The 15,401-nt window shown below is 44.5% G+C and overlaps 1 protein-coding gene across 1 annotated transcript in view; it reads left to right on the forward strand.

Annotated features, from left to right (window-relative positions):
• The window catches only part of LOC133023658 (microtubule-associated serine/threonine-protein kinase 1-like), a 34,331-nt gene that overhangs the window by 16,946 nt on the left and 1,984 nt on the right, over positions 1-15,401 (forward strand). The window contains exons 5-27 of the mRNA XM_061090732.1: positions 158-233; positions 1,253-1,325; positions 2,417-2,577; positions 3,159-3,234; positions 3,981-4,190; positions 5,089-5,190; positions 6,868-7,000; positions 7,084-7,148; positions 7,574-7,650; positions 7,750-7,958; positions 9,576-9,714; positions 9,828-9,960; positions 11,206-11,371; positions 11,476-11,577; positions 11,822-11,944; positions 12,510-12,619; positions 12,721-12,881; positions 12,968-13,233; positions 13,293-13,511; positions 13,597-13,826; positions 14,398-14,520; positions 14,605-14,738; positions 14,830-15,017. Of these exons, the coding sequence (XP_060946715.1) occupies positions 158-233; positions 1,253-1,325; positions 2,417-2,577; positions 3,159-3,234; positions 3,981-4,190; positions 5,089-5,190; positions 6,868-7,000; positions 7,084-7,148; positions 7,574-7,650; positions 7,750-7,958; positions 9,576-9,714; positions 9,828-9,960; positions 11,206-11,371; positions 11,476-11,577; positions 11,822-11,944; positions 12,510-12,619; positions 12,721-12,881; positions 12,968-13,233; positions 13,293-13,511; positions 13,597-13,826; positions 14,398-14,520; positions 14,605-14,738; positions 14,830-15,017 (3,276 nt within the window). The remainder of the gene's footprint in view (positions 1-157; positions 234-1,252; positions 1,326-2,416; positions 2,578-3,158; positions 3,235-3,980; positions 4,191-5,088; positions 5,191-6,867; positions 7,001-7,083; positions 7,149-7,573; positions 7,651-7,749; positions 7,959-9,575; positions 9,715-9,827; positions 9,961-11,205; positions 11,372-11,475; positions 11,578-11,821; positions 11,945-12,509; positions 12,620-12,720; positions 12,882-12,967; positions 13,234-13,292; positions 13,512-13,596; positions 13,827-14,397; positions 14,521-14,604; positions 14,739-14,829; positions 15,018-15,401) is intronic.

Below are 15,401 nucleotides of genomic sequence, written 5' to 3' on the forward strand. Positions count from 1 at the left end.
TCAGACCTGATAACTGTGAAAAAGTCACATGGTTGTATTGAACTCAGAATCAGATGAGGGGGTTTTAGTTAATTAACAAAGCTTGATCTTGTGTGTGTCACATGGTCCTGTCAGTGTTTGTGTGTCTCTCACTGTGTTTCTCTGGTGGTCCTCACAGGAAGCAGCCCCCTGGACAGCCCCCGGAACTTCTCCCCCAGCAACCCGGCTCACTTCTCCTTCGCCTCCTCCAGAAGGTCGCTGCCTTTAAATCACCACATGTGTGTGTTTACTCCTGCTTGTGTTTATGACCCGGTTCCTGGCTGATCTGATCTCAAGTTATGTTTATATCAGAGAGCGGCGACATCCACACTTCTACCTTTTCATTTAAAAACACATAAAACTCTTTGGGAGTTTGGAAACGCTGCTGGTCCAGTTTCAGTTTGAAACCTCAGGGGCTGCGAGATATTTGGAAACAGTAGATGCTCCCGACCTCTTGCTGATTGGCTCTTTTTAGTCACAACTTCGCGTTCTCTGATTCGCTGACCTTCAGGAAGAAAGCTGCCGACATTAGCCTTGGCTTCCAGTGTAGAACACAACATGGAGAATCAATTACAAGCGTTTCTGATCCTGTTGTTCAGTTAAATTCTGCATTTTACTTTTCAAAAATGCTGCCTTGGTCTTTCTGCAACTAGCAAAACAACAAAAATGGTTCCTGTTGACACCCACAAGTGCCACACAGTGTACCTACTGTAAGTGGTCACATGATGTACGTTGTGAGGAGAGCATTGAGAGCAGAGGAGATGTGTTAGTGTGTGTGTTTGTGTGTGTGTGTGTGTGTGTGTGTTGCTGTTCACACGTCCTGGCGAGCGAGGAGCCTCTTGTAGCACTCGCAGGTTCTCGCAGCGTAACAGGCTGACTCACGTGGAGCCTGACGGAGCCGAGCTGTCATGTTCACGCCGCCTGTGTTTATTCAGGCTGCTCTAGTGAGGAGGCAGATTCAGGAGCTTCTCAGATATTGGTCAGGCCTTCGTATGGAGGCATCACAGCTAAAGACCCCTGCTCCTCCTCAGTCAGACACAGGGTAACTGAGGGATCCTGCTGCTCCTTTAAATCCTCCGTCCTCATTTATAAAACAACTGGTTTTAAAGTTAAAGTTTTTCTTCTGACCGCAATCTAGCTAATGCTGCATTGTAATTATGATATTGTGTTCATGGCAGAGTCTGAGAGTCGCATTTGGCTTTTAACTGAAGTAACGTTTGTGTTTCCTCTGCAGAGCGGACGGACGCCGATGGTCTTTGGCATCCCTGCCGTCTTCTGGATATGGCACCAACACTCCCAGCTCAACGGTAAATCACATCGCTGCCGTCTTGTTTCTTACATCAGCACTTTTACCAAAAGTGAAAATATCAAATGAAAGAAATATCTGCAGTTGAGTGAAGTTATTCTCAAGGTGCCGACCCTCCGTTTCACCCCAGCATCATTCGTTAGCAGCCTTCCCATCAGATTTGAGTTTTCCACTACACTCTACACTTTAACTGCAGCAGGTTGTCACTTCCTATTGTTTCCTGGATGGAGGAGTAGATGGAGGGAGGGAGGGAGGGAGGGATGGAGGGAGGGAGAGAGGGAGGAGGGGAAAGTGACGAGTGCCAGGACAGTGGGATGAGAGGGTCATTAGAGAGGAGAAGCTGGAATTAGATGAGACACATTCTGCTCCAATGTAATCTAACACATCCTTAATTTAGCACGATCCTATGATTAGAAGCAAAGAGATATTTTATTGAAACGAACGAAGATTATTCTGAACAGAAAAGTTCCTGCTCACAAATTCACTGCACAACTTAAAGTCAAACAAAATGCTGAACGACACCTTTTGGGTAATAAATGTTGTGGGTATCAAAAATCTCTTTAAAACATCATCTACTCAGCATCTGGGTTGAATTGTGACGCAATAAAAAAAGTGCTCGTCTCAGCTGAACTCCTTCAGTTCTCTGTGGAGACACTGAGGTGCAGGAGGAAGAAGGAGAACGATGGTGGAGGTTCGTCTGAGTCTCAGATTCACGGATCTGAGGCTGATCCGAACCAGTTCATTAACGTCTCGGCTCCTCCAGGACCAGCAGCTGTAACGCTGGTGATACTGTAGTAATTGAGCTTCCAGAGCATGAAGAGCTAAACTTATTATCAGCTTGATGAAGATTAATTAGGATAATGTGCTGGAGTTTTGCTTCATTAACTTTCTGGCACTTTCTCTTTTTTCTCCTTCCAACTCCTCCACCCACTCTCGAATATTCCTCCCTTCCTCGTCTGCCAACTGGTTCCTTCCTCTCCCCCGTCGTCCTAATCCTCTCCACACCCTCGTCTGCTTCCTGTTCCTCCTCCGCCCTCCCTCCATCCCCTTCATCCCCCTCTTCCTCCCCCTCTTCCTCCTCTGTCGCTGCAGTCCTCCAGCTCGTCGCAGGAGCGGCTGCACCAGCTGCCCTCCCAGCCCACCATGGACGAGCTGCACTTCTTATCCAAACACTTTGGCAGCACGGAGAGCATCACGGACGACGACGGGGGCCGCTGCTCCCCCCACATGCGGCTGCGCTCCCGCAGTCTCAGGTCAGCAGCTGCAGCAGAACCCATGAGATTAAACACTGTTCTCTTTTCTAAAGGACACTTTGGGAGCAGATTTACGGGGGTGACCCCTGGTTGATGTGGTTTTAACTGTTATACAACCTCTTGTTTTATTTTCCTGTTGTAAGCTACAGAGAATGAGCTTTTTTAAACAGAAAGAAAGCAAAATGTACAAAATAAACCCAGCAGCTTATTTTAGCCATAATACATATAAGATAAATTGTTAAACCTTTGTAGACAACAGTTTAAGAAAGTTAAGATAACAAAATGCATACAATCAACACTTAATATGTATTAAAAAAAAATAGAATAAGATATCATCTTTATATATAACTATACTTCTATAGAGATTCAGTAATGTTGGTTACATAGACTGTAGGTAAAGATTATAGAAGCCAAAACATATGAGGCTGGCTGAAGTAGAGGCCCCACCACCTCCATGTTAATGTTTGGGACATGGACCAAACTAAAAAGTCAGAGAACACGTGAAATACATTTTACTAAACATATTTTGGTTTGTTCTTATCACACAACAGTTTTCCATCATGTTCTGTTTTTCCCTGCAGCCCCGGACGCTCGTCCTCCTGCTACGACAACGAGATAGTCATGATGAACCATGTGTACAAAGAGCGCTTTCCAAAGGTAACACACACACACACAGACACACACACACAGTTTTTATGGAATATGATGTTTACCATACAACAAATCCTTAAGCCTCCAAAGCATAAACCTGATCATTCAATCCTTCATATCTGCGACTAATCCAATTACTTCAGAGCTAAAATATTAGAAAACAACAAAAAGGGGATTTAAATGTTAAGATTGAATGTGTTCGGATTGAATGTGTATGAATGTTTAATATCATTCATCCAAACCCAGTTAGACAGGAGCCATGGAAGCTGTTAAACCACCACAAACAAGATTATGTGACGGGCCCGACATGTTTCACCCTGTCAGGAGGAACATTACATTTCTCCAATGCTTTTAAAAGCTGCCACGGCTGAACGGCCAAATAAAAACGACTTTCCCTCCTTTGCTTCATTCTTCTCCCTGTCGCTGTCTCGTGGGCAGAGGGAGGTTTTAAAGGAAACAGGCTGAAAGCTTCCTCAGCGAGAGAAATCCAGCCTTAGGAAACTGTTATCATTCAGAGTTCACTTGAGGTAGATGTCCTCACACAAGTCAAATAGAAATTGAAAGACACTGTGTTGAAGTCGCTGTGAATAAGCTGCGTCACACTGTCTCAGCCACGGATGAAATTACTTCCTGAACTTTTCTGTCACGTACCTCCGGCTCCTCTTAAGAAATTCAATCCTTTCTTCAAGACGTGATCTTTGTCATTTCCTCTTCTAACATATCCTCTCTCACCTCCCTCTGTCCTCCACCAGGCCACAGCTCAGATGGAGGGGAGGCTGGCCGAGTTCATCCACGCTTTCTCTCCCGAGAGCGTCCTGCCGCTGGCTGACGGGGTCCTCAGCTTCATCCACCATCAGATAGCCGAGCTGTCCAGAGACTGCCTGACCAAAGCCCGCGAGGGCCTCATCACCTCCGTTTACTTCTTTGAGCTGCAGCAGAATCTGGAGAAGCTCTTGAATGACGTGAGTGTAGAAGGTGTAACGTCAGCTTGAGTTCAAGTACGGTCGATATCAGACTTCAACACTGTACCTTCTTATCTCAATTTCTTGGTATGTTAAAGGAAAACTGAATACTGTATTATGATATTATACGATATGATGTACCTTCATCGATACAGGTAGTTTAAAATTGACACAGCAGCACAAGGGGAAAAATAAAGAAAGAAATAAGATTAGAAACAGATTCAAGAGTAAATTTGATAACATTTTAAAACTGTATACAATATAAATGTAAGTACTATGTATAATAAAGTCAGAAACACTTCATACAATAAAAATAGAAATACTATACTGTATCTACACAGATAAAAGTTGTGTAGTTGTGCAGCCGAGTATGTGCAGCAGTGTTTCTTGCGTTGTGGATTTTTTCGGCGCTGTGGCATCGTGCCGTCTGATTGGCTGACGGAGCCCTCGAGCGCTGTGAGGCTGAATGTGCTCCAGCGTCTCCTCGGCTCAGCGGAGAGGCGATGAGTGCGATGATGGCTTTTAGTTCCCCCATCATCCTCTTCTCCGTCACTGTCCACTTCCCCCCCCCCACCCTCCACAGTCTGTGTGTGCTGTAGCTGAGGAGGTTTCTCTCTCAAGTCTTAAATCCCGATGCCTCTATTGAGAGATGAGATTGGAGCTAATTGAGCTCATGATTTAGAGGAATTCATAACAGGCATCGGGGATTTTCATCAGCAGCTGAATGTTGACGGCTCGATTAAGTCGCAATTATCAGTGTTATCGAGTCTTTCATGATCAGAAACTCTCGTATCTTTACAGCTTTGTACACATTGAACACAGTGAAATGTTATCGTATATTCATGTACTTTATTAGACTCTCTCTCTCTCACCCTCTCTCTCTCTCTCTCCCTCTCAGGCCTTTGAGCGTTCAGAGAGCACCGAGGTCGCCTTCGTCACAGAGCTGGTGAAGAAGCTCCTCATCATCATCTCACGACCGGCCCGACTTCTGGAGTGTCTGGTAAGAAGTTAAAAAACTTTGTGCTCATCCTACCTGGTTTATCTGCCATGAAGAATTTATAGTCAATATTTTGATATTAATGAAACAGAATTTGCTTTATCACTGTTCACGAGTGATGTTTATAAATAAGATTGAATGATTCTATACATTACATGTCGTCTATTTCAGAAACGTCACAATCATTACACCAAAGTTTGCAACTTTTCAAAATAAAAGATCTGTAATTCTGCCTGGAATAAAGCATCACAGCACCGAAACAAACGTTGTGCTTTTAAGTTGTAGACAAATTGCTGAAGAGGAAGTGATTCTGTGAACTGGAATTGGAGAATTGGAGATAAACCGTCCACTTACACACAAACACACATCTCCCAGTTGATGTTCCTCTTGCACCTCAAAACAAATCTATTGTTCTTGATACAAACTTGAGCATGGTAACTCAATAATCCCAACAAGCAAACACTGATCTATACGAGTTGATCCAGGTTTGTCTGGGTGGTGAATATATTTGCATTTAGATTAAAATTTGCCCTGTAGCACTTACACCAGGCGGCGGCCCCCTAATGCTCGGCTGCCATCCGGCCTGACTCACTCACACTGGAGCCGTGGTGTCACTTAAAGCTGGAGGATGCCAGCGTGTGTGTTTGTGTTTGTGTGTAACCCAGTGTGGCTGTGTCTCATAACCCGGTTTCAATCCTGTGTCCTCCGAGATGATTCATGCCACCCTGACGTGGGCTTTAATTATAAATGACAGCTGAGACGGTGACGTGGAGAATCAATTCAGCGAATCAATCCCACCCTCGTTTCCTGCATATCGCTGCGTTTGGATTATGTTCGGGATCCATTGCATGATTTTGGCGTCGTTAGTGATTCAGCTTGTCTCAGCAGTGTGAAGATGCATTAGAGACACGATGACTGACGTGTTGAAACAGACGTTATAACAGCAGAGGGATCTGAATGAGATGCTTCAGGTCTGATTGGATTAAGTTAAGTGGGTGTCGTTAAGCATCTTATGAGAAGCTGAAGAAGCTTGTTCACTTGCACCTCCTCCTCCTTCACCCGTGTTGAATCCGGAGGAAGAGGATGAGGATAGAGTTTAACTGTTGGCGCTGAAGAGCCCAAAGCCTGAGTTTCTTGTACTTTACAATTCCTTCTGGGCCCCACAGTGTTCACTTCCTGTCCTCACCCCCTGAGTACTTCCTGCTTCCATCAATATGCCTGACTCCTATTTATCCAGGGCTCCATCTTATAAGCAGGTTTTTAAAACACGTCTCAGGAGGGAACATGAGTACGAGGTGTAAACACATAAATAATTAAGTAAACAAGTAAATTCATGTAAAAAGTGTGTTTTATTTAGCTGTTCATTGAATAGTTCAGGGCGCAGGAAGACTAAGTGATAGAGGTGATTATTGTGGAAACTAGTGTAAACTATGAAGTGGACACAGACCATGAAGTGAAGCTTTAAACAGAGGAACACAAACTGCAGTGACTCTGTCATCATGAGACGAATCCTGGATCCGCTCCAGAGGCAGTGAATCATGACTCGGCTCCTTGAGGCCGACACGGAGCCTTTTAAATCAACCAGCTCCTCAATCTAAGTCAATGTTAATGGAGGAACTCAACAAACGAATTGCTGCTTGACGACATTATCGGTTCAAGTCTTGATGCTCTGGTTTCCAGGAGTTTAACCCGGAGGAGTTCTACCACCTGCTGGAGGCGGCGGAGGACCACGCCAAGGAGGGTCACCTGATGAAAACAGACATTCCTCGATACATCATCTGCCAGCTGGGACTGACCAGAGACCCCATTGAAGGTGAGGAGGACACACAGATTTAAAAAGTGTTAAGATGTTAATTTAACTGTCTGTAATTCGATCTGTCATGTGTCTGTTTCCAGAGATGGTAAACCTCGATAGTTACGACAGCGAGGAAGTAACGCCGGAGACAGACGACTCAACAGAGGTGAGATTGGTTATTCCTCAGTCAGCTCTACTTCCTTTTCCACATTCATCCATTAACTTCCTGCCTCCTGCAGAATGACAGCATCAGCTCCAGCCGGCCAGGCTCTGCTTCATCTGCTAATGACTTGGCTACAAGCTTTATCCACTTTATTCAGCTCCTTTATGCTGATGTACAAAAAGAAAACAGGATATCCCCTCTAACATTAGGCGTTCGTCCAACTGGGATGAAATTAAGGACTGAGGCAGCTTCATAGTCATAACATCTGCAACTGAGGTTATATCTTTTCACCCCTGTACATTTATTTGTTTGTTTACAATTGCATTCGTGTTTTCCGTCAGTCCGTCTGTGTTGTAGTCACCGTTTCATTTGTTGCAGCTTGTTAAGAGATGAATGTAATAATTAGTTCTGTGATGTTTGATCCTCAGGGAAAGATCAGAGCAGTGAAACCACCGGAGGAAGCCGACTTCCAGACCATCAAGCTGATCAGTAACGGAGCGTACGGGTGAGTCCTCTTCTCTCTGCGGACGAGGACGTCATCAATGATTAAGTCAGACATACGAGTTGTTAAAGTTAACGTGCACGTGCCTCCTGTGTGTGTCAGCGCCGTTTACCTGGTGCGTCACCTGGAGACGCGGCAGCGCTTCGCCATGAAGAAGATCAACAAGCAGAACCTGATCCTGAGGAACCAGATCCAGCAGGCCTTCGTGGAGAGGGACATCCTCACTTTCGCAGAGAATCCCTTTGTCGTCTCCATGTTCTGCTCGTTCGAAACCCGCCGACACCTCTGCATGGTCATGGAGTACGTGGAAGGTGAGTGTGGGTGGGGGGGCAGGCTTTACTGGACATCTTCATCCGTGTCTTCAACGTGTATGGCTTCTTTATTAGGAGTCTGGAAGGAGAAACTCTGGAGACATTTGCTTTCTCCCATACGATCCCTCTGGATAATGTCTGGAGATTATCCGGAGTTCAGTGCAGGTCTGAAAGCAGCTAAAGTCAGATCAGTATATTTAAATATTACAGAGAAACCCAACAGTCCAGATATTGAAGGACATCTTTTGTGTCAGATGTCCTTGAACAGAGCTGCCGTCACAAAGAGTTCAGTTGTGCACGTCACCTCTCGTCCTAAATGGAAATGAGAATGTTCTAGAACAAGAGGAACCCAGGAGACATTCATGTTAATCGCTGATAGATAGATAGATAGATAGATAGATAGATAGAGTACTTTATTCATCCCCGAAGGGAAATTAAGTTGTCATAGCAGCCGGTATAATTGAATACAATAAAGTACAATACAATACAATAGAATAAAATTAAAAATAAAAGGTAGAAAGAATAAAAAAACAGAAGCACAAGATAAAAATACAATAAAATAGGTAGATAAGGTGCATTGGCAAGATGATGGTAAAAGTACTGATGATATGATGGTAATGGTATTGTTAGACAGTATATAAGAATAGTACAGTATATATAGTATATAATATAACATAATATATATTTATATATGATAGTAATTATACCAATATAAAAGCAGTATATGGTAATAATGGCAGCAACAGTATATATAATAATAATAGTAAGGGTGATATAATAATAGTAATTATAACATGTACACATAAATAAATATGTGTATATAGACTTATGTAAACAAGAATATACAGAGAGTATGATATGATATATAGTAGAAGTATGAATATGAATATAAGTATTTGACTATACAATAGGTAATATAATATACTATGAGTCTAAGAATATGTATACAGAGTGTGCAAAAGACAATATTATTGTATAAAATGATATATAATATCAATATGGTTTATATGCACACATATCACATATGATGTGAAGTAAGTGTATAAGGAGCGGTTGTACAGGTACACAGTGCAAGGAGACAGGTTTAGTGCAGTTCTGTGATGGTGGCTCTGACAGAGGTAGAGGAGTTGTACAGTCTTATTCCGGTTGGGAGGAACGATTTCCTGTATCGTTCCTTAGAGCAGCGGGGTTGAATGAGTCTGTGGCTGAAGCTGCTCCTTAGCTTGTCCAGTGTTTTGTGGAGGGGGTGAGAGGGATTGTCCATGATTGCCAGCAGTTTTGCCAGCATCCTGTCCTCCACCACCTCCTCCAGGGTGACCAGCTTAGAGCCAACCACAGACTCTGCTTTCCTGATGAGTTTTTTCAGTCTGTTGGCGTCCTTTGCCTTGATGCCCACACCCCAGGACACCACAGCAAAGAAGATGGTGCTCGCCACAACAGACTGATAGAACATCTGCAGCATCTTGTTGCAGACGTGGAAGGACCTGAGCCTCCTCAGGAAGTAAAGCCGGCTCAGGCCCTTCTTGTAGACGGCCTGTGTGTTGGTGGACCAGTCCAGTTTATTGTCCAGAGTGATGTCGGCGGTTTGACTAATGCAATCACTGGTTGTGCTGTCAGGAGGAGACTGTGCCACTCTGCTGAAGAACATCGGAGCTCTGCCCGTGGAGATGGCGCGCATGTACTTCGCAGAAACCGTCCTCGCGTTGGAGTACTTACACAACTATGGCATCGTGCACCGTGACCTCAAGCCTGACAAGTAAGAAGATGGGAGTTCATGTAGTTTTACTTTGAAACCTAAACACTTTACACTGGATTCACTGTATATAAAGCTTGTGTAGCTCAGTCTGTACTTTACAATTCTGTCCCCAGCCTCTTGATCACCTCCATGGGACACATCAAGCTGACGGACTTCGGACTGTCCAAGATGGGACTGATGAGTCTCACCACCAACTTGTATGAAGGACACATAGAGAAGGATACCCGGGAGTTCCTGGATAAACAGGTATCGCAAAGACTGAGCATGAACATAATAAGGAACTATGAGGTTTTCATAGATAACAGTAGCTTTACTCAAATAATTAAAAACGCTGTAAGTTCCCTCAGGTCTGTAGTTTGGGAACAATCTATTTCGCCTTCAAAATAAGAGCACGATCTGACTTACAGATTATTTCTACTTTGTGATGATAAATGAAGTGTTAGATGATGATGGTTTTAACATTTTAACCCTTTATTAAAACCATATGAATGATGTTTCCTATCATTTATTCATGACACTCGTGAACTCATGAATGCTCTTAACTTTTTAACTTAACATATTTTAATAACGTCTCATTTCACAGATTTTAACCTCAGACTTTAGCATCATTACTGATAATGAATTTACTGTTAATATAAAATGTGACTTACTCAAAGTACATTACTTCTAAACATGAAATAAACAAGTAGGAAAACCTACGTGGGATCAGAATTATTAGAATATACCTTCACCTTTATAAAACTAAGTGTTGTGTAATTCTAAATTAGTTGAATTAAAATAACCCGATATATACTGTAAATTGCGTTTTTTTGGCAGAATTACAGTGATGCACCGAGCAGTGATACGTGTCATTGTGTGCCAGTCGTATCTGAAGCATGAATCGTTAACAGTTGGCAGAACAAAAGGACCGGGCCTTCCACTCTTATTATAATCATTTCCCTTTTAGCTTGGTCTTATTTCCTCGGGCCTTTCATTCACTGGTCCTGCTTTGAATCTCAGCCTCATTGTTTCTTGTGTGTTTTGCATCATGATGGTCCAGGAGTCTATTTGCATTCAGTGCATGTGCACATTAAAAAATCGCTCACCGGAGGCTTTCATCTTCTCTTGGCATCTGTGACGTGGATCCACTTGGCTGAAGAGCACATGCTTCAAACACGCGTGTTCCTCTCACTCACTGTCTCCGACTCAGCGCCTATTTTAAACTCATCAGTTTATTACTCTAATAGGAGGTTTAGAATAATCTTGAGTGATTTCAATAACAATAGAATTTGAAATTGAATTATCTGAGGATAAATTAAATGTGACATAAGCATTATTAGGTTGGTGGTTACCTCACAGTAGAAAGGTTCCTGGTTCCGAGCCTGGTTCTTTCTGGGTGGAGTTTGCATGTTCTCCCCGAGTCTGCAGAGGTTTTCTCCAGGTTCTGGACTGGTTAATATGTAATTCACATTAAATCTAACTGACGGCTAACCAGAAACTGTATTTGTTCAGGTGTGTGGAACCCCCGAGTACATCGCCCCTGAGGTTATTCTGCGTCAGGGCTATGGGAAGCCGGTGGACTGGTGGGCTATGGGTATCATCCTGTACGAGTTCCTGGTGGGCATGGTGCCGTTCTTCGGAGACACCACAGAGGAGCTGTTCGGACAAGTCATCACAGGTGAGAGACGTCCGAGCTGCACCAGTATGTTCAGCTGGATCCATTCAACACAAGATAAACCACACTGTAGTTCTAATTTACTTCTTCTACTTCCGGTCTTGTAGACGACATCGTTTGGCCTGAGGGCGACGAGGCTCTCCCGCTCGACGCCCAGCACCTGATCTCCTCGCTCCTGCAGACGAATCCACTGGTTCGACTGGGAACAGGTGAGTCACTTGCTGTTTCCTGCAGTCAGTAAACTCCCACACTCCTTCATCAATATTACGTGTTATGCATTCAATCTGCTTATTTATCTAAATCTGGAATGCGGTATAACTGTAACTTCTGACAAGTGGGTATTTTGATCCAGGCTGTCAGTACCTTCACTTTCTCTCAGGCTGCAGAACTCACCCGTCTGCCTTTGTCTCTCCTCCTCTTCACCCCCCCCCCCCCCCCTCCTCTTCACTGCAGGAGGCACGTTTGAAGTGAAGCAACACTCCTTCTTCACGGAGGTGGACTGGAACAGCCTGCTCAGACAGAAGGCCGAGTTCATCCCTCATCTGGAGTCCGAGGAAGACACCAGTTATTTTGACAGTAAGTCATCCCAGAAATAAAGTACAGATATTGTTTTACTGTACTGAAGTAGATTGTTCAGGTATCTGGACTTTACTTATATTTTAACACAAATATCTAAACCTCCTACTCTTCACCTTTAAGTGAACTTTTTACTTCAATACATTGAGAACAATTCAGAGCCTGTACTTTAATACCTTTACTTGTGTAAAAAGGGTGAATCAGCACTTATACTTTTGAATCAGCACTTATACTTTTGAAATTTAATTTGAAACATAAGTATCTGTACTTTTACCTGAGAAGAGAATATGTGGACTCTTTCAAACCTCTGTAGAACACACATCCTTTTAGGTTCTGACTCTCCTGTGTTACCATGAAAACCACAGTAACTGCAGAAGGGTCATTATGTGCATTTTTAGACTCGAGCACCAGCAGGGGGCCGCTCTGAGTTTGCAGCTTTTCAGACTGAGCTCTCGAACACAGTGATTCACGTATATGGGCCAGCGTTAGTATCCAGTGTGTGTTCGGGGGAGATCATCAGAGAGAAAGATAACGACCCTGTTCTCTCGTTCCCTTCCCTCCTCAGCTCGCTCTGAGCGCTACCACCACGTCCAATCCTACGACGAAGACGATACCAACGACGATGAGCCCGTGGAGATCCACCGCTTCTCCTCCTGCTCCCCCCGCTTCAGCAAGGTCAGACCCCACACCTCTCACGTCTTCATAGTAATGTTTGAGTTATTCATCAGTCTATAAAGAAGAATAAAGTGTGACTGACTGGTTGTGTGGGTGTGAAGGTCTATAGCAGCATGGAGCATCTGTCCCAGCTGGAGCACAAACCCCATGGTGTGACTCTACGGGAGCACAAGGTCCCCAGGGAGGAGCGGATGGCCAAGAGAGAAAGTCTGGGCAGCGTCACGCTCCGGGACAAGAGCTGGAGGACTGGATCACCTGAGATGTGAGTGCAGGCTGCAGCCCAATCCTCTTGTTAAAGGATTTGCTGTTGGTTTGGTTCTAATCTTTTTTTTTGTCGTGTTCCTCCAGGAAGCGTTTGTCCTGCTCTGAATCCTCCTTCACTGAGAGCGACTCCAGTCCTCCGTCCGGGACTCGGAGACGTTTCTCTGCCCTCATGGATGCTCACCGCTTGCCCTCCCCTCTGGAGCTGGACTCAGAGCTGCTGGTCTCCTGCCGGCAGTCCACAGTGAAGGCGAGGGGAACGTCCTTTGAAGGAGCCATGGGGACCATCTCCTCTCAAGGCGATCTGAGAGCCTACCTGAAGGACGGCAACGGGCTCACAGCTGGAGGTAGGAGGGGACGAGGCAGCGCAGCGTCCCTCAAACATCTGATCTCTGACCCCAAACTCAAACGTTCTTGAGACCTGCTGACGCATCGTTGTCTCTTCCAGGCAGCACTGCTGTTCTGGGGCTCCCGGACGCACAGGGGCCCCGGGGGGCCGCCACTGACCTGGTTCTGCGGAGAGTTCGCCACCACCAGCTCTCGGCCGAGGGAGATAAACGAAACTCACTGCCAGGAACCAAAGTTATCAAGTCTGCCTCTGCTACGGCTCTGTCTGTCATCATTCCTGCAGGTGAAGGAGGATGTTGTACTGTAAAACTGTGAAAACCCTTTTTAACACACTGTCATCTAACTTAACTCCGCCCCTCCGCCCACAGTGGAGCAGCACGTGGCGTCCCCTCTGGCGAGCCCCATGTCTCCTCGCTCCCTCTCGTCCAACCCCTCTTCCCGGGACTCCTCCCCCAGCAGAGACTACTCTCCGATGGTCAACGTCCAACATTCTCCGATCACCATCCATCGCTCGGGGAAGAAGTACGGCTTCACGCTCCGAGCCATCCGGGTTTACATGGGAGACAGTGACGTCTACAGCGTGCATCACATGGTCTGGGTGAGGGAGCCGAGTTTACACTACGCACAGTTCAATCAGGCTCTGCTCAGCATGAGAGAAATATGTTTACTACTACCACTACTATTACTTATAGTAATAATAATGTCTTATATACATATTGATATTTTCATATATTCATCAATGGAGCTGAATACGCTTTGGAGCAAATTTTTTACATTTCAAATGTCCAGGAATGAAAACAAAGTCCAAAACAAACTGCTAACACAAATATAAAATTTAATTTTTAGTAACCATTTGACTAAATAGAGATTTGATCTGTTAATCAGAATCTGAAATACTTTATTGCTACCAGTGTGAATTGGGTTTAATTATAGTCGCTCCAGCAATATACAGAGACAATAACAAATCATAGAAACAAAAAAATATAGGTAAGAGTATAGATTGAAGACTAGTAGACCTATATGTGCATTAAAGTATAAAATTATATAACAAATAAACAGAAGCTGAATAAGAAAATATGTAATAATACAGTATATACAATAAAAAATATGTGTGTATGTGACACTCCCATAATCGAATCGGTTTCATTAATCCTTTCTTCTGGTCGCAGCATGTGGAGGACGGAGGTCCGGCCCAGGACTCTGGACTCCGTGCTGGGGACCTGATCACTCATGTGAACGGGGAGTCAGTTCACGGTCTGGTTCACACCGAGGTGGTGGAGCTCATCCTCAAGGTGAGACCCATTCATCTGTTCATAATCTGTATATCTATATTTTAATTGTTCAGATAAATAACATACATGAGTATTTTTCCTCAGAGTGGAAATAAAGTGACGGTTACCACGACTCCCTTTGAGAACACCTCGATAAAAGTAGGTCCCGCCCGCAAGACCAGCTATAAATCCAAGATGGCGCGGCGCAGCAAGCGGACCGGGGCCAAGGAGGGACCGGAGTGGGTTATCACAAAGCTCATCATCACACTTCCTGCTTCCTGTGTGTTTCTCTTCTCCTCAACATTTCCTCTGTTTGTCTGTGTGTTTCAGAAAGAAGCGCAACTCCCTGTTCAGGAAAATCACCAAGCAGTCCAACCTGCTCCACACCAGCCGGAGCCTGTCCTCCTTGAACCGCTCGCTGTCGTCTGGAGACAGTCTCCCGGGCTCACCCACCCACAGCCTGTCCGCCCGCTCGCCCACGCAGACCTACCGCTCCACCCTGGAATCCTCTTACCCGGGTTAGTACGAGGTCACATCCACACTAATACGTCTTAGTTTGAATATTTTATAGATCAGGAGTTTTCAACCAGGGGTCCGCGGCCCCCTGGTGGTCCGCGACGGCATTGCAGGGGTTCCGTGAAATTCGCTTTGATATTTCAACACATTTCCAGATTACTCGTGAAAAATATCTAAAATAAGAAAAATAAGTCTAAAATAAAATAAAGGTGCTGGTGATCATGAGGTTAAACTTAAGTAGGCCTCAATTGTTTGTGTGATATGGTATGATTATCATTTGTTAAATATTCTGCAATACTTTGTCATCTTCCCTCTTCAGTTGTAGCCCCAGTTTCTGTTGATTGTTATTGGTCACCGTTACTTTAACGTTCTCTCAACATGTCAGC

The sequence above is a fragment of the Limanda limanda genome, chromosome 17 (genome assembly GCF_963576545.1).
Source record: "Limanda limanda chromosome 17, fLimLim1.1, whole genome shotgun sequence".
In the NCBI taxonomy this organism is placed as follows: domain Eukaryota; kingdom Metazoa; phylum Chordata; class Actinopteri; order Pleuronectiformes; family Pleuronectidae; genus Limanda; species Limanda limanda.